Source organism: Brienomyrus brachyistius, chromosome 2 (assembly GCF_023856365.1).
Source record: "Brienomyrus brachyistius isolate T26 chromosome 2, BBRACH_0.4, whole genome shotgun sequence".
NCBI classification, from domain to species: Eukaryota; Metazoa; Chordata; class Actinopteri; order Osteoglossiformes; family Mormyridae; genus Brienomyrus; species Brienomyrus brachyistius.
The window spans coordinates 23,355,512-23,375,798 of NC_064534.1; the positions used below are offsets into that span (position 1 = coordinate 23,355,512).

The window sequence follows — 20,287 nt, forward strand, 5'->3', positions numbered from 1 at the left end:
TATAAAGCAGTTTTCTTCACTGAATGTTATGTAAGGGCCACGCTTATCAGATGTGGAGGGGCGTTGGGGGTAACCATTTACTTTTTAAAAGCTGGTTAGCCAGAAGTAATCTTGATTCTGCTTCACTTGATTGTTAGTTAACTATGTATTCTAGAACTATGTAACTACAGTAGCTGCATATTACTGGGGAAGTTGTATTGCATGTAGAATAAAAAAAAAAATTTTTATAATAATAATAATTTAAAAATAAATAAATATGATGGTCAGGAAGGTTTGCTTTTTCAGTCCGAGGCTGCCACACTGGCCTCTGGGGACCGCCAGTGGCCTGCAGGTCACGCAGTGAAGACCACTGCTAAAAAGCATATGTTTAAACCTAAATCAATAAGTAAGAGTAAAGTAGGAAATTTGATCTCAACCTGGCGTTGGAAGTTGAGCAGTCGTAATGCTTTTAACTCCACAGTTGCCTTGGTTCTTAAGTCCGGGGGCAAAGAACCAGGTAAATTCTCCAGCTCCTGGATTCTGTGAGCAATCCTAGCTTGAAGTCTTGTAATCAAAAAGATATTGAGAAAGACAAAAAAAAGACTGACTCAACATTACCAAACAATACACAATACAATATATGTCACTGAGCGAAAGGGGGAAATTCATTATAAAGAATATAAAGATCAAAAAACCATTTTATAATATTATTATATTAAATACTAACTGAGACCTTGTTTTAGCCAAAGAAGCTACTGTATTTTCTGGTGCTATATATTTCACTGGAGCATTCAGCCATATCCATTACACACAGAGGTGAGCAATTTTCTTTTATCATTTAATTGTAAATGTTTAATTTCCTTTTTTATCAATTTGTACGTGTCACTAAAGAGTATGCAAGCTTACAATGACCCATAACAATAGACCCATAAAGACCTGTATTCTCTTTCCTGAAGAATCTCCACTGGGTCCAGGCCGTGGGGTTTCTGGATGGGTGTAATACGATTCTGTTTCTGTTGCAGCTGAATGATGTGTGACGGTTGACCTGGGGGCTGCGGGGTAACAGAGATGCTGGGAATGGTTGGCGGCACAGCCTGACTGGGAACAGGTGAAGGTCTTCCACTTGCAGCAGACACCGGAAGCTTCTGGGAGGAGCTGGCAGCATCAGCACTCTGAACTGAAATATAAAAACGCAGCTGAAAATCAGTGGGTGCAGATTTCAGCATTTACTGAAACTGATATAGCAACATATAAAAAAAACAGACACCATGTGGTGAGGAATATTTGGCTAATTAGCAGATTCCATTCCAGAATCTGGCCACATGGCATTACTGTTTCCTGTAACTGGCTTGCAGTTGGCCGTCTCACTGAAGACCTGCATGAAACGTGTGGTAAATTTTAATAGCCTAAGAGTATAATTAGTACTAAAATCACTAAAATAAAGAACTTTGCTTCAACAGGCCAAACTAATGGAAATATAAACAAGCTTCTCTGCCATGTTTGGAGGCACTTTGACTGAGATCCTCATTGATAGACATAGATAGCTGCCTCTAACACTGAGTAAGCTTCTCTGTAATATTTGGAAGGCAGTTCTTTCAACAAGGACCTCATACTGACGGTCAAACATATTGCTGAAAGAAACCTTCTCCGTTGTGTGAAAACGTACCACTTCTTTTTCAGTGTCTCTCGTGACTGCATTTGTGCATTCCTTCCATCTCACGTTTGTACTTGATGCGTTTGCAAAATGTCTGATAACTGTTAACTAAATTGAGTTTGAAGTGGGTATTTCGCAAGTCAAACATGCAGTGCTGAACCTGCCACTGAAGCAGCCTTTCATATCTTTGCAAATTCAGTTGAACTTTGATCTGATTGCAAAAATTTGTATTTAAAATATATTCAGCCGCCTCCCGCACCTTACAAACTTATAAACACAAACTTTTTGTAAAACTGAAGGTAATCAATCTTGAAACTTTATTAGTATTCAGCTTTTTCATTTATCAATACTGGTTTCAAACTACTCAACTAGAAAAGATGCCATTGGAACAACAATGTTTTTCCCAGACAACCCCATCAGCCCCCAAACTAACCCCTCCTCCTCCCACACCCTTAACCGCTACAATTTCTAGAATTACTGGATGGATCTCCCGGATATGTAAAAGTGACACATAACTAAACTACATCTATAAATTTATTGAACATTCCACTTGCATGCCAATTGGAACAATCTTTCCCCAACAATTAGATGGTCAACTGTATTTATTTGTGTTTGTTATAATGTTCAAGTCTTAAAATGTAATTTTTTTTTAAATATTCTTTATGCCTAGATATTTATATTCCCGTTATTTATATTTCCGTCATTACATAAAAGTAAGAACTGTAACAGACACATCAATGGTAAAACTAAGTAACTACCAAGTAATGTCATGGAGAATTCATTGTGATTTTCTTCTGAGGTCAAATGTTACTGTTTCAGATTGAATCAGTTCCAGTTACAGTACAATCTGTCGGCAAAGTTTGAAAAAGATCCGTCAAACAATTTGACTTATTATTTTAACAAAAAAGTATCTTTGGCACTGGATTGGTCTCAAATCCATATGTAGTCCCTATCCAGCATTTCGATACCCAAATGGGGGAATAGTATGAGCAAAGACATTTAATAGAGACCTATAACATTCCTCCCTGGTTGTAAACCACATAGCACTCAGTCATGACATTCCCAGAACTCACAGATTCAAAACATTCTGTTGGTTGTGTGATGGAAAGGAAAAGTGAGAAAGTATTATTTGTGTAGTATTTGGTTTCATTTTTTAAAAACTTTCCAGATGGCTCAGAGGATATAAAATCATAATTTGCAATATTTGTTTTATTTTATTAAAGGTTAATACCTTAAAATGGGGATCTAAAATGAATATTACTGTAAGAATACTTTCAATGGCTGTCACACTTCTGTTTTTAGAGCCATGTGCCAAATTTAGATGATTTAGATGGCTTTTTGTTGTTAAACACTGCTCTCAAAACAGAAGGTAAACATCAAAAACTGAGGGAAAAGGGGTTACAAAATGTTAATTAACTTTGGTTTATATTCAACCATTCATTTACGTACTAAACATTTATATATAGAACATTTTACATCATGTATTCTCTCTTAATACTTTAGACCGGAAAAAATACATAATATATAAAACAATACATATGGTATACCAGAGCAGTGTTCTGAAACTCAACTGAAAAACTGAAAATACTAATTCCTAGATTACTCAAATGAGCCACCATTTACTTTGGTAACAGCTTCAAAAATCAGCATTTTGTTAACAAGTCTCAGCAGGAATCATCTAGCAAATTTTCCCAGCTCTTCTCCAGCAATTCCCAGAAATGGGTGTGTCTGGTTTTCTTTGCTTTAACTCTTCCATCTATTTCATTTCATAAAAGTTTTATGGGCTTGAGATCTGGAAACTGGGTACCAGGTTATTATTCTGAGTTATTCCAATTTCCTTCTTCCTCAGTTATTACACTATTTGAGGTCTTCTTGGTTGTTGTTGCAATTGTCACGAGGCAGGGATCAACCCAGGATGGGGGGCCAGCCCATCGCAGGGCACACTCACACACCATTCACTTACACATGCACACCTACGGGCAATTTAGCAACTCCAATTAGCCTCAGCATGTTTTTGGGCTGTGGGGGGAAACCGGAGTACCCGGAGGAAACCCCACGACGACATGGGGAGAACATGCAAACTCCTCACACATGTGACCCAGGCGGAGACTCGAACCCTTCCAGAGGTGTGAAGCAACAGTGCTAACCACTGCACCACCATGCCGCCCCCTGTTACTTATCTTAAGTCATATATACAGTTTATAGCTTAAAAACTATGGCTTCAAGTAGGACCTGGAATTGTACACACACACATTTCAGTACATGTAAAACTTACGTTCTTGCCAGGGTTTTGATCCTGCACTTGGGGTGTGACCTTGCATCCCAGAGGCAGGACATGGTCCAGGACCAGTTACACCCATAGAGTGAACTGGCATACCTAAAATGACAAAGTTATTACTGTGTAATAATGAACTAAACAAGGCTTGGATGTTCACTGTCCTCAAACTTACTCTTACAACAGCATGCAGTGTACATCATATTAGTATTTTTAATACTATGCAAAATATTTTTTGCAGCACCTACCTGGGGACTTGTTGTATGGGACAGTTGTTGGTTGTTGCTGCATAGTTGGCAAGCTCCTCTTTCCCTGTACAGCCAGCTGCAGGTTCTCTGGAAGGGGCTGCCCTCGACCCAGGATTTTGTAGGCTAAAATCTGGGCTCGCAGTTGCTGCAGTTGGACAGGACTGAAGGCACATGGGCTGCGTCCCTGTTGGCTAATTGCTTGGGAATCTACCGGCATCATGGGGCCAGCCTGGGATGTAGCAATCTGGGGAGGCGTTGGGCCCCCTCCTGACATTGGGCTGGTTGCATGCTCAGGGACACCCATTGGTGAAGGGTGAGGAGATATGTAACCTGTACCCATTAAAACATAATATGTTAAGAAAAAACATATTATTAAGTTCCCTTTTGGGTTCTGACAGTTTGCAAGGGTGCTGAAAACTGGCTGACCCTGCGCTGTGACACTCAAATTTGCTCTCACCTATGTACAGTATGCATCTGTTTGTCTCATTGAGAGTAAAATGGGGATGAATAAATCATCACTATTACTAATATTACTAAATCTGAGGATTTATTTAGCCAGCCATCTAAAGCAAGCGACCTTATTTGTCAACATTATTCAAAGGTATAATGCTCCATTTCAGATGTAACATTTGCACCATGTATACAGTATGTTTAGATTTTCAAATAATTTTATACAAGGGGAGATACATGTTCCTACAGAATACAAATCACTAAGTAATGGTAAGAAAAATACATTCCTGAAAATGAGAGAAAGACATTGCATATTGACTTGCATTTTTAAAAACTTAATTTCACTGCACCAGAATTAGAGGGACTGCACTAAATACTACAAATCCATCTAATCTATTTTCATTTCCAGTACCAGTGGTAAAGAAAGAGCTGCAACTAATACAGAAAATCAGTCGTATACTTCTCCTTCACTAAAAGTGAGAAATTTTAAACTGCCCAGTACACATTTATTTTTTAAATAATCTTAAGATATTTCAATGTAAGCATATAAAGAGTATATGCCATATGCTAAAGTTTCATCCCATCATTTAAAAGCATTTTACCTTGATTGTGCTGATCTAGCGGACTCTGTGGAGGACCCATTCCACTGTGAAGGGACCTCATCCCCATACTCTTCATCTGGCCAAAGTGCAATTCTTCCCCCATACCTTTGTCATGAATACCTTCCATTGGCTATAGTGAAAATCATGATTTAAAAAAAAAAATAATAATAATCAGTGGCTTTCTCATTTGCAAAACACATCATAGCCATTAGTCAAGTTAAAATGTAATTTATTGTATATTTACAGTGTTCAGAATCTGTCTAGTGACAATGTGGCATAGAAACCATATTCAGCTCAATAATGATTAAACTCTGTGTCGCAGTATACGGTATTTACCCCAGTATACTATATCGCATATCTATTTCATGTCTGTGAAAAATATAAATATAAATATCCATCAGCAAATCTGCTGGTGAATACATAACATTTTTCAAATAAAACACAAGGGTTAAACAGTTTATGGCCATACACCACGCATTAGCCGTCACTGAGTTGTAAGATTTGCCTGCATCGACTTAACCAAAGCAAAGAAGACAGTACCCTACATCACTTACCTGCAGTGTCAAAGCTTTGGCAAACATTCCATGTTGGAATGTATTACCGGCCTTCAATTTGTTAGTGTCCAGCTTTTTTATGGCACAAGGGTGGCAGCCACAGCTCCACCACACATCCCTAATATTATTTTAAGACTTTCGTATACAACATAAGCATGAATCATAACAAATAAATAAATGAATGCCAATAAGTGCTCAAAATAAATAAGCAAGTGTCCAAAATAAGTCCAAAATATAGTGCACTCAAGATAACAACTATAACCCATGTTGTGGTCTGGCTGGTGAGATCGCAACATAAAACTTAAAACTGCCAAAAAGGTACCCCAGTAGATTTGGGATTTTAGGTATTGGAACTAAATTGAAAAGGGAAAGTAAAGTACCATAACAAAAGTATTAGGGATGGGCCAATGCACATTTTTTCAATTCTGATCCGATTCTGCCAACACCAATACAGATTCCGATACAAGAGCTCTTTTTACTTCAATATTTTAATATAACCCGCGACCCAGTAGTATAAGCAGTTTGGAAAATGGATGGATGATTGGATTTTAATATAATAAATAAATTATATATTTATACTCCAAAACTGTCTCCATAAAACTCCATAAAATACTTCAAAACTGTCACATTCTTATGTTCCTGGTGTTGTAAAGGGTATGCGTATGATGTCACAGAAGACAGAAGTCACTGTGTTTACCCCTACTGAGCAACAAAAAAAACGGAGCGGCAGCATTAGCGTTCAACTTAAAAGCCACAAAAAACACACATAAATATCGTATCTGTGCATCTCTAAAGAGTATGGTACCTGGTATGGCACCCTTTGTGATGTGACACTTTAGAATTTTTAGAATTAGAGAATTTAGAATTTGGTGATTAGTGGTCATTGTTGACACAACACAGCACAAAGTGCACAAGAACGAAATGTGTTCTCTGCATTTCACCCATATGTGACATTGTGACATAGCAGGGGGCATATAATTCAGCACCTGGGGAGCGGTACCGTGCTCAGGGTACGTCAGTGGTGCCTTGCTGGTCGGGGATTTGAACCAGTAATCTTTCAATTGCAAGTGCGCTTCCCTAATGATGAATTTGTCATAAAATATAGTCCATTGTGGGGAGGGGGATGTGTACAATATATATATTTAAACATAACCTGCAGTTATTAGTTCTTTAATCATATACATTTCAACCAATGTCCCTAAAATTTTAGTCTTTAAAAGTATATTATGTACCTTAAGCATCTGGTGCATGTTGTCTTGTTGATAATCTGCCACCCCCTGGCCAGGCATGCTGTGGGAAACACTGGGTGTACCAGGACTTGGACCCATCATACTATGAACAGAACCTGGAGAAAGGCCTGGGCCAGGGCTGGGACCCAAAATTGGTCCAGGGGACAGGCCCGAACCAGGAGATGGACCTGGATGGGACATCCCCCCTGACGGATCAGTGGGGGTGGACATTTTTTATGATGTTGCTCCTTAAAACCTGTATAAATAAGTAAAAATAAGTACATTAAATCAGTAAAGATTGAAATTAAATCAACATCAAGTATTTATGAAAGTCAATGTTCCGTATGTTTAAGACAAATTTACATAAAAATGCTTAAAGTCCATCTTGTGTTTTACGCTTGAAATTAAAGTTCTAATAGCCAAAATACATAATTTATTTTTCAATGAGCAATTAAAATGCTAGGATAAATTGCACATATTCACCAAATAATGCTTGTAATACAACATCTGCAGCATTTCACTACATAGAAGTGCTGTGTATGATTGTGTATGTAACATTTAAAACTTTAAAAGAGAAGAATATCTGTCATTCACCTTGTAGTAACGTAATATACTCGGTACATGTTGTTAACCTTTTGCATGGATAATAACCTTTTGCATGGATTGTATTTTGCAATAATAATGTCATTTTATCGGATATTCTGTTAATAAAATCCATACACAATACATAATACATATTTTTTTTTTTAAGAATAAATAAGTTTTTTAAGTATTAGTGTCATGATTGCATTAAAGCGTTTGAAGAAAAAACAACAAAAAATCTTGTATGAACTACATTAGGCTCGTGATTTCCGGGTCTCGATTTAGCTTCCTAAATACTGGTACCATAAACCTTGCAGTCACCCGAGCTCCAAGGCTAATTTAGCATTACAGTTTTACAGTTTAATTCATAGCTAAATAGCTTCACGGACGACCATCTATAGCACATTAAAGTCAAATAAATGTAGCTAACAAATATAAGGGCATGTTATACTTTATGTTACGGCACTCACAGCAAATACCGCAAACTATCGACATGCTGCTTGCCTACATCACTTTTTCCTGTAATTATTAAGTAGATCAAGCTACAATGTAGAAAATTTTTTTTCTATAATACGTAATAGACACAGATTTGCTATTTTCCACGTTTTAATTCGTAATAGCAACTTAGGCATATTTTATGCAAGTGACAAATGTTTACTGGTTATAAACAATCGATTCGAATTTGTCCAACCGTAGCACTTATCTTGTTGCCTCAAAAACCTCACGTGAGTTTAAACAACGTCAGTTCGACCTGTCAAAACCATTCCGTTACCCCAACGAGCAAAATACAATCCCAAACAAAGGTCTGAAAAGGCTGCACTACGTAGCGTCACTATTACTGACACTTACACACACCTAAGTGTATAAGCTTAAGCTATAGCAACGTTTGGGAAATACGACTTGGATCATGGCTTCCCCATGTCGCGGAGAATGTGCCCTGCCCTCTGAAGCTAACTTCTCATATAACCAAAATAAGGGAAACTTAGCTTATCATAACACCGTTTCCGTAACAACACACACTATATACATTCACGTATGCAGCATATTTTTAATTTTATCGTGCGTGCGTAAGTAATTAAGTAAAACTTTATTAGACTTTACCCCGACAATCTGTCAAATCAGACCAGTAATAAGTTCATGAAGCCATAGTGCAAACGCTGCGTAGCCAGCCATCACATTTTTTGTTTGCTACGACTACATATCTACGAATCAAATTTCCAGCATTGGTGACAAACATGTTAAACGCAGTAATATAAAACACAAAAAACATATATATCCAGTTTACCTTACTGAAGTACAAACTTAAAATATCGTCTTTTTCGGTTTGTAAATATGAGTTCCGTCAGCGGCTCCCCTCCCCCTCCACTTCTGCTGACATCTTGCGTTGAGATTTTTTTTTTTTTTTTGTACGTTCATATTTTTTGATTTGTTGAGCGGACAGGAAACACCACCCAATTTCGTAAATGATTGGTTGAAGATCCAACTATTTTTGGTGGGCAGAAGCCCGGCTACGCAGAAAGTACTGGAACCGTAACTGCTGCGTAACGTAGGTACTACTTTTATCTTTAACTGTCACCTGGACGGAGGGAAGAAGTGGTTACAATCCCCAGCAAAACGACGTCAGAATTATAACAATAACAAGACACGGACAAAATAAAGTATTAATACCGCCACTTAAACCAAGTCATTCATAAATAAATCATGTGCAGTTCAGTTCCAAAAGGGTACTCGCTTTGGAGTCGTGGGCGAAGATGGAGTAAAGTTCCGCGAACGTAGTTAGGACCCGTAAACTCCTGCATTCACGAACGGCAGAAGAAATATAAGGAGGCGGCATAATAGCCACCGTGGCAATTTAGCGACATTCGTCAGGCTACCTTTATGTTTTTGGGACGACACTCCAAACGCGGAGTGAGGCGGGACTCGAACCTATAACCATAGAGCTGTCAGTTAATATACTACTTACTGTGCCCCAGTGTATACGCTAAAAAATCTTTTTAAAATCACGAAAATCCGTACGAATGTAATGTTGATATTGAACTAGTTCATTAATCTTTATGACAACATATGATACCAAGACTATATAACTGTTTGTTAAACTTTTAAAATATATGTGCCCCAAACGTATTTAGAATTTTAATCAAGTAGACAATAGTACGGTCCTTAAATATTTGGAAATGTGTTCTTTATAACAAATACTACTTGTTTACAAAAATAGCTTCTATGTTCAGGCTAGCAGTGAGCATGGAACCACTACCAGGAAGCACAATGCAGGGTACACCCTGGGCGCGATGCCAGGCCGTCGCAGCCATAAACAAAATGTGTTCTGGAGTAATGGAGTCTCTTTCCGCTGAACGATTAAAATGTTTGCTGCGTTGTAACCACCAGATGGAGCTATTTACTAAAAAAAAAGATCCATCTTCCTTACATATCTTTTTGAACAACTTAAAATGTTTGTAATTTATATTTCACGTCACTCTTTAAGTTCCAAATGGCTTCACATGTTTACTCTTATCTGGCTTTACATTTATAGTCATGATAGTGTTTCAAATTCCGCAGGGTTCCACAAGTTTTGACTAAATTTTGTATAGCACAGATTGAAGATAATTTCTATGACGATTATATGACGAATGACCAAGGTGAATTTAAACGGGTTGTAATCCTTGTGGCCCACAATTTATTATTTATAAATGAACATTATAAATGTTCTATGATATGACGGACAACAATTAATAATATGAGAAATAAATATTTTTGTAAACGTAATATAATTCGCACATATTCTTCATAATGTACAGCCCTTTACATCTTGCATTTATTAGCAGATAATAGCTTTTATCCAGAGCCACATGCATTTTTTGAGAAAGTAAGATTAGGCAGCCCTTGGAGCAATTGGAAGTTAAGGGTCTTGTTCAGGGGCCTGGTGGTGAAATCATTCTGTTGTCCCTGGGATTCAAACCAGCAACCTTCCAATCAAATAACAGAATACAGAAAAATAATTGTACTAATTTTCCATTATCTTTAGACTGTTCCTACAGTACAGTTAGTGGGGCACTAGGGTGCGGATCTCATTTTAAAAATTTAAATGCTAAAATAAAACATCAGAAAAATGAACAAAGAAACCCTTTCCAGCATAAATTTAGCACAAAATAGATCCAGCATACATTTATACTGTGCTTAGTTCGTCCTCATATTTATTGCCCTCTAGGTGGCAAAACAAGACAAAAAATGTTTAGAAAGTTGCATATCACATAGGGTGGCATGGTGACTGTGGTTAGCAGTGTAATATGTTCACAGTTACAGATGTAGTTCTTTCTCCTCATGCAGTGCATGCAAAGTTTGCATGTTTGTGTGAGTTTCCTTCTGTAGTACAAACTAAACTGTGTGTGCATGCGTGGTTGTGTGTGTGTGTGTCCATTAAAATTGACAGGCATTCTGTATAGAGTGTGCCCTGCAATTCCTGACTGGGGCACTGTAACCCAGGCATGGATATTTAAAATCAATGGAGATAATATAATCAATCCATCTGTTTTCCAGTTGCTTATTCAGTACAGGAAGCATGGAAGCATAAGGCGAAGGAACACCCTGGGTCTGATGCCAGTCAATCACTGGACACACACGCAATCTAGCCAGTTTAGAAACACCAATTTGCCTAACCACATGTTTTTGGACTGAGAAAGGAAGCCAGAGTACCCGGAGGAAAACCCATGCAAACTCCATAAACACAGAGTGGGGGCCGGATTAAAAGTCCAAACCCTGAAGGCTTAAGGCAACTGTGTGACTCACTGTGCCACGCATTCACCAGTCCTAGAGTCACCTGACTCCTGACCTGATTTTCAATAGTGGACTTTCAATTCTAGATTCTCTATGCCCCTTGCCTGCCACTCCAGGTTTCACATATAATCTGCAAAGCACAATGTGAAGCATTCTGGCAATACAGTGTTTTTATTGGTACGAGAGAGATGTGAATAAAACAATAGTATATGAGTAGAGAGAAGTTGTGCCAAATTTCCACTATGACACCTGTGGTCTTCAGAACTTCAGACATAAGCTCTTCTGTCGTGGCAGTTTTCTTCATCGCATGTCAGACCAGGAGACTAATGTGAGTAGATATGGAATCCGTTTGTTGCATGGATGTAAGGTAGACAGTCACCACTGTTCTACAAAGGTCCGACAGGAAGAATTTTCTTTAGAATTTTTTATTTGCCCTTTTGGTTGTGAGGTCACCATATGTCTCGACCTATCTATCTTCTTCCAGTTCTTGCAGGCTTTTGTCATTCTTCTGAGGATGTTTTTTCCACTTTACTACAGAGAAAGGGTTGTAGAAAGGTGTGAAAAGGTCTTTAAAAAGAAACAAAATCAGCATAAGTCTATGATGATTTGGAAACCGTATCCACAAGGGTCTATGAAGCTTGTCTTATACACGCTAAAAATTAAGGTTAACCCAGTAATATCTACGTTTTTTCCACACTCATTTGCACATGTTTTACCTGCACATCTTTGTAGTCATACTCATCTTGAGGCATATAAAAATGGATATTTCAAGGACTCAAAGATGTTGGAAGAGTTTGTTAAATACAGTATGCGAATTTGCTACATAGCTTCATAAAAAAGAGAAAAACTATTGCTAATTCAGTTCACTCACTCCTTGTTGCTTGTATAGATATACATTTGTCTTTACCTTTCATTTGCTTCCATGTCACCATGTTATTTACATCTGTTTTGTGGTCCCCACCAGAGGTGCTTTTGCAATAATAAGATGTAGTACAATTCCAAAATGGTTCCATTTATGTGGTAATATAGTTTATTATTGTTTCTCAGAATTTTGAAATATCATCTAATTCATAATTAAGGTATAATTTTAACAAAAGAAAAAAACATCTCCATTTGTCCATCTTCCAGTTTCCTGTCCACTACAGAATGTGGAGCCTATTCCGGTAAGCATATATCATCAGTTTTTTTATAATTCAATATAGGCTACCCTGAAACCACCTTTTTTGATGAAAAAAATCTTTTAATACGTGTATAGTAGCTCTTACATGTTACTACAGCAGGAAGACAAACTTCATTTAAGACAGAGTCAGACGCACTGCAGCATTGAAAGAGATTTGCATAGTCCATTACCAAATAAACAAAACAGACAGGGAGAATTCAGACACGACTTCCCCACCTCAAACCCCTCTCCTTTCTTGGCTTCTGTGAAAAGGATGTGTGCAAGACTCCTGAATGGAAATTAATTCAAATAAACTTTACAAATTAACTTAAGAGGTTTCATGCATTATTGCAAATTTATTAACCAGGAAAGAACTTACCCACCTTTATTTGGCAGTGAAAATATTTGTGGTTGTGGTTACAAATAACCTTAAAACCATTGAGTCAGTATGCATAAAGAGTTACCAGCATGAAGGTATTCAAAGGCCATTGGTTTATTTAAACTAAACAGCTTAACCACTCAATGTTTAATAAACAAGCTTTTGAAATGCCTAAATCTAGAACTAGATTATAACAGAAATTTTTGATTGCTAGTATTTGCTTATAATCATCGCTATTATTATATTTTCAGAAAGTTAGTCCAGGAAATACAATAGTTGCAGTAGAAGAATGGATGTTGGATTTAATTTTATAATCTTGTAAAGCCAGTAATTTTAATTAATTTCTTTTGTGAAATAAGGAGCTGAACACCACGTAACTCAATATAGTTGACTTTGTAATCTCGTAGATGTGCGTTCTGGTCTCACCATTGCAATAAAGAATTTTCTTAACATCCCTCATGGCCAATTGACCACTCTCTACCTTTTTCATCTTATGGACTTCAGGCAGTGTTTATTTTTCTTACTTCCTCATGAAGGAACTCTTAGTGAGATTTATGGGCAGGTGCAGCGTGCTGTCTGTCTCTTGACCCTTCATTTCTCTGTTATGGTACTCAATTCACAAGCATTGTTTTAACTAGCCTCTTGGGACGGGACCTGAGTGCAACCTACGAAATCTTTTTCCAAGATGGTGTGGGATTCCAAAGAGGTCATGTACAAAACAAATAAAGGAAGTGCTGTCAGTAAGGGACTCTTTGTAGTTGCCTTAGCTGCAGGTGCTCTGTCAGTCAATATTAAGCCTCTTCTTTTGTTCACTATCACAACCTGCTTGACATCTGCTAGACCAGCAACACCACTGCAGCAGCCTTAAAGGAATTTTCACAGATTTACAAAGTTATGTGGTGTGAATGTGTATCTATTCACATTTTACAAGCAAAATATTGCTGGTACTTTTTGTATAAACTGTATAAACTTTTCTCAGGGTCAAGATAAAAAAACAAGCACAGTGTTCTCTCATCTTTAACAGCAGAAGCACAAGAAATCTGAATACTTGGTTTATAAACTATAAGCTGCATCACGTTTTGTACAGCATAACACAATTATAATTACGAATATTTTAATGCAAATGTTGCTATTTTTTCTAATGTGAAATTTCTATGTCTTTTCTTTTAGAGCTTAAGTTTACAATTGCTGCATATCCATGACTGTTGATTGTTTTTGAGCACTTTTTAATTTTAATGTTTAATTACTTGTAACTAATTGTATGAAAGATTTTATATAGAGAAAATTTAGTTCACTTATTAAATCAGTTTCATTGTTTATTTGTTGTTATTATTATCTCAGTCCAACACTTTCACTACATTTGCTACATATGTTTGTCAACAAAAAAGTTGGATCATTCTGATAATGAAAAATATGTATCTTCTTTCTAGAAAGCCCACATTATAAATAATGCCAACAAAATCAGTTTTAAAGAAACAAATGACTTACAGAACATGTTCGCCTGCCAAAAACCCCTAAAGTTTCCACATTTCCCTGGAAACCTGGTGTAGGGAGAAACCTAGGCTCTCATACCATTCCAGTTTGTCTGCATGTGTTATTCATGAAACAGGCCTGTAATTTCCTGCCCAGAAATTCCGTGACCTGTGTCAGCTGGTCTATTGAGTGACGTTATTGACTTACTGTAACGCCAGAATAAACTGAACATCCACACTTGGCATCAAATAAACAAAATCAAGAAAAATTTCATATCAAGCTTCCCAAATTTTCACGTTAACTTTAATAATCAAAAAATTAACTAACTATTTATCTTCTAAATACATGGTTAAAACATTCAGAAAAAATCTGTACTTTTTGCAAACGATTGAGAGAATATATTTAAATATGATTTGTAACTGCCTAAACAATCAGAGCCTTTTTACTTGTTAATAATAAAAAGTTATTATTATTATTATTATTATTATTATTATTATTATGCCAAATTCATGTTTATTTGAGAAGTTGTTACCTTAGCTATGGCAGTTTCATTTTTTCCTTCCTTTGAGAACTGACAGCTGCCGTATACGGTAATGAATTTCTAATTCCTCTGTGCAAACACCCATGTCCTGCCCCATTTTTTTTCATAATGCAAATTCATTACATTCATACATTGGGTCGCCAAGCTTACAAAGCATTCACTTTGGAAGAGTTGGATAGATGGGTATATTGTCCTAGTTGTACAGTGCTTGTGTGGGCTTGTTATCGGTAAAGAACTGGAAGCATAAACAGCACATAACAGCTTTTATACATATTTTACAATAAAATTATCAATAATTCTAAACTTTATGGCTTAAACGCCTGTATTGTGTGATTATCTGTAGCAGTGTGCGCTTTGTGATTGACTGACATCCCATCTGCCTCAAGTTTTGTAATTCTTGCCATAGACTCTTGGCTCACCACATGTTATAGTAAAAAGATGGATAACTATGAGATAACATTAAAACATTATTCACACATATGGCCCAGTCAATGTATTAATTTCCTGGTTTACATTAATCTGTAGAAGATCACAGATCAAAATAAACAGAAATAAACAGAAAATACAAATTGCAGTATTATAATATATGACAGAAACGTCTTGTCAAATATGCCTCTGTAAGCTGAGATGATTATGTAATGTGCATTACCCATTCATCTTTCAATGACATAGTACAAAGTACTATCCAATGAACCATCATGTGCTATATATAATGTTTCACATAATACACATAATTTTAAAAGCACAGAATGAGAAGATTGTTATAGATGATAACAATGGTTTTTACATTGAAATTGTGTGAAAATTAAGTAAATTCATTTTGATGATGCATGGGCTGTGGGTCAAGTTTAGGGTTGAAAAAAGAAGGTCAGGCAAAAGTTAGGGTTACTCCCAAGGGTTTATTGCTTAAGAGGTCATCAAAACAAGATATTCAGGGTTGTACGCAAACAGACCACTGAACCACAGCTTGAGCCGAGATATTTTACTCTAGACAGGAGTCTGTTCAAGACTCAGCACTTACTGTAGGTAATGGAGGAACAGTACTTAAAGGGACCACACCTTCAGACGGCTAACGTTGACTTAATTGATCGATACCAATTGTCACCAGTATGTTTACATGTTTGTTAACATATTTCAGTATCAGTAAAATAACTTTCTGCTTCACTGTTTTACTGCTGGTAAAGCATTAAGCCACAGGGTTGCTGGCAAATCTATGGGTTTCCACCTCTGTCTCAGTAATTAAATCCAGAATGAAGGGCTGTTAATTTATCTTAGTCTGCCGTAAATAAGGTTTCTGGTATACCGGTACATGTCACAATTTGGTCTTGTTTTTGTCAGTCGCATCAGTATTGACTTGTTGTATCCCTGTACTTTCTACATGCCTAGACACTCTGTAACTGGTGTGAACATTTCCTGAGATCGTGGACACTGCCAACCACAGGCAAAGATACCGGTCAATATAAAGCTAAAGACTGGTATGCAGAAGAATGAACAAAGAGCTGAGCAACAGTGAGATGACTCCAAATGGTATGAGAGTAGATAGAACCACACAAACTTTGCACACAACACAGGCAGCAGACCTTGAATGTGTTTTTTTCAAATTGTGGAATTTTGTCACACCTCCCTTGCCAATTTTCATTTTCATTATTGTTCTCCTTAATTGCTGTACATTATATGGACAATAGTATTTGAACACCTGGCCATTACACCTGCAGCGATTTTTATGACATCCCATTCTAAATGCGTAGGCATCAATGTGGAGTTGGTCCCCCCTTTGCAGCTATAACAGTTGCCACTCTTCTGGGAAGGCTTCCCACAAGATTTTTGAATGTGTCTTTGGGAATGTTATTCCTGCTGTACATGCTTCCACTTTGCACTAATACCACTAACTATTGACTGTGGAATATCCACCAGGGAAGAAATTTCACAAACTGACTTATTACAAAAGTGATACCCTATGACAGTACCACGCTTAAATTCACTGAGTTCTTCAGAATGAATTTCTTTCACAAATGTTTGTAAACCTGACCGCATGGCTAGGTACTATACATAAGCGGTTCTAGACCCCATTTAGGAAGGGCTTCAGTCCCCCTGTTTTTTTGAAAAATAGTTTTTCTAGACCATTTAGTGATTTGTCCTGGATTTTCCTGTACATTTTGTACCCCTCAATGCAAACATCATTGTGGAGATCCCCCCTCTTCTCAGCATATTGAATCATGGGGGGGATATCCCATATTTCTTCAGAGGGCTGATCCCCCCTAAGGGTCAAATCATAAAATCGCTCATGGTGATTTATAAAAAATAAATGAATTGAATTGAGTGCTTCCATTAGTTTATACACTGTGCATCAACCACATGAACTGTAAAGCAAGATATGAACTACACAAATATATACTCTATTTAAATTTTAATTTAGACTTAATTTTATAGCTGTAGTTAATTTTATAGTTATATAGCCTTCATGCATAAAACTGCAGAACTTCCATTGTGTTTTATATAATATCTGGATTCACATCACAATATTCATAGAAACCTCCATCACGTTTCATATACCAAAATATTGTTTTATTGAAAAACTAAATTGTGTCTGTGGTTAAATTGTATAGATATAATCAAGCTGCATAGCTTTTTCTTCTTGTTGCTGAGGTACACATTTCTTTGGAAAATAGGTCAGGCATAAAATCAGAATGCTTTTTGGATGGTGCTGTGTTACAAAGTAGCCTAGCAAGTCTCACAATGTTGCTTCTGTTGAATTTTAAATAATGCTCTGCCAGTGTTTAAACAGATAGGCTGAGACAAAGGTAAAGTTTACACTGTCAGATGTTCATCATTAATCTTCTTCTCCCTTCATATTGAGTGCTACTCCTTCTCTGTTACCAAGCTACTACATGTCAGCTTGTTTGGTTACATTAGCTTGTGATTTCAGGAACTTTCTGACTTGCAATAACATTGATCTCATTTAACTGTTACTACATATTTTTAAAGTTTTATATTTTATTCGTATGTTTCGATTTTTATGTTAAATTTTTATTATACAGTAACACGAAGCAATTTTTATCATGGTATCTAGTTTTAGTCACAGCTTACATCAATGAATCAGTAGTTTTTAATAAATAAAATGTAGTTACATATTCACATATTAATAGGCAAAAAAACATTATCTTGTATATTACTGTGGCTAACCTTACAAATCCCAGGTAAACAATGCACATGATCTCAAGTGCACATGATCTCAAACCCCAGTGGGGTTTTATAATCCGGAAACACAGGTGTATGACTAATGTTGGAATTTAGCAAGAAATCAGCTCTAGTTTCACAAAACATTATTATAATAAAAAGTAATGCTGATACCCAAGTCAATGATTAATGAGAAACTATAATAGGTTCAATCTTTCAAATGCTTCCTTGTATTTCACTTTTGGTTTGGTGGTTGTGATAATGAAAAGTGTCACGGAAGCATGTAATGAGCCTTTTCGCTTTGTTGCTTAAGGTTGTGAGTTCAGTGACAGCACTGAAAAAGAGCACTTGGGTTTTTTCATTTCTGGCTGACTATCCGTTAAAGGCTAGAGTAATGTTTTTTTGAGCTACTTGTTCAGAACACATAAAACATAGCCAGAATGAATGAGAGTGATCTGAAAGAAATTTTATGTTTCATTCAATGATATTCGATTTTTTTTTCCAAATACACTACCCATTTATAACACGAAAGGTGTAAATAAAAAGAAACCTATTGTAATAAGATATACAGTAGCACTTTAGTGAAGGCCACATCTTTGGTAATTTATATAAACATTCATAACAAATAACACATTCATAAAACATTATAAACATGCTATAAATATTAATCAAAAGGCATAACATTATATCCATGTGCATTATGCATTATAAATGCTTTATGAAGCTCTCATCTATAATGCACTATAAATACCTTTAAAATACATTATAATGGTTGGCATACGAATTACGGATGCTTTGTACTGCTTATAAAGGCATCTATAGTGCAATACAAATGAGAGCTTCATGAAGCCTTCATAATGCATAATAAACATGGCAATAGTATATTGTGCAGTGGTGCAGTGGTTAGCACTGTTGCCTCACACCTCTGGGACCTGGGTTCAAGTCTCCGCCTGGGTCACATGTGTGTGGAGTTTGCATGTTCTCCCCATGTCGTCGTGGGGTTTCCTCCGGGTACTCCGGTTTCCCCCAACAGTCCAAAAACATGCTGAGGCTAATTGGAGTTGCTAAATTGCCCGTAGGAATGCATGTGAGAGTGAATAGTGTGTGAGTGTGCCCTGCGATGGGCTGGCCCCCCATCCTGGGTTGTTCCCTGCCTCGTGCCCATTGGATAGGCTCCGGACCCCCCGCGACCCAGTAGGATAAGTGGTTTGGAAAATGGATGGATGGTAGGTGGACTATAGCCATCCAGGTAGACCAAGGAAGGGTCCCAGGAAGACTAATCCAAACTTTCCCATAAACAGAAACTAATGAAAGGAGAAACAAGTCCTTGCAGCTACATCAAAGAGACAGGGGTTTAAATGGCCATACTGTTAACGAGCAACAGGTGAAAATAATCATCAAATTAGTATTCCAATGAAACGGAGCGCTAATAATTGCATGAGTGAAACAGAAATGACACATATATGGTTAATTTGGCAGGTAGGAAACTAAATTCCTCAATATCTTTTTTTTTCCTCAATATCTTACAATCATATAGTCTATCTATGGGTTTTATCCATTGTTATGAATAGTTATATGCATTAAAATTATTTGTTGTATTACACCATATTGGTTTAAAATTCAAAATAATCAATACAGAATACAAACATTTGATCACCAATTTGGCAATATTAAAATATTTATATTCAAAATTACTCACACATTAAGCAGAACAAACAGAAGAAAATAGTTCCAATCACATCACAATGTAAATGTTTCATGCACAAAACACCAATTCATTTTAATTCAAAAAATAATCTAGAGCAAACTTATCCACAAAGGGCCTGTATGTTTCAAGTTTTTAGGATTACCTTTAGATCGGCTGTTCAACCCCACGTGTGAGGACACTTCAGCCAATCAGCCAGTAATTAGTAATCTAATTATGGATTTGCAGCAAAAACCTGCAGTGGCCCAAAACATATCCAGTTTGATATCCAGTATGCTAGTCAAACAAGACTTATGTAGTCAGTAAATCCATTTAATTGCATTGCAAGCTAGTTGCTCCACCTGTGTACTGGTAGTTTCTAAATACATCTGAATAAAAATGCCTATATTTTAATGTATGTGCCATCATTTTGTCAAAATAGATAAATTGAATCAGGTTGAACAGTTTTCTACAGGGCTATTGTCCAGTGCACCCTTATCGATTAATGTCAATCCATGCATAATACATAA

The 20,287-nt window shown here is 36.7% G+C and overlaps 1 protein-coding gene across 2 annotated transcripts in view; it reads right to left on the bottom strand.

Moving 5' to 3' along the window:
* smarca2 (SWI/SNF related, matrix associated, actin dependent regulator of chromatin, subfamily a, member 2) overlaps positions 1-8,998 on the bottom strand; it is a 31,014-nt gene extending 22,016 nt beyond the window's left edge. For both annotated transcript variants that reach the window (XR_007386466.1, XM_048998754.1), the window contains exons 1-7: positions 8,859-8,998; positions 6,995-7,247; positions 5,209-5,338; positions 4,157-4,486; positions 3,909-4,010; positions 916-1,156; positions 417-543 (exon numbers count right to left, since the gene is read on the bottom strand). Coding sequence is in view for 1 of the 2 variants with exons in the window: in XM_048998754.1 (XP_048854711.1) it covers positions 417-543; positions 916-1,156; positions 3,909-4,010; positions 4,157-4,486; positions 5,209-5,338; positions 6,995-7,222 (1,158 nt within the window). In the remaining variant the exon portion in view is untranslated. The remainder of the gene's footprint in view (positions 1-416; positions 544-915; positions 1,157-3,908; positions 4,011-4,156; positions 4,487-5,208; positions 5,339-6,994; positions 7,248-8,858) is intronic.
* Between the last annotated feature and the right edge of the window lie 11,289 nt (positions 8,999-20,287).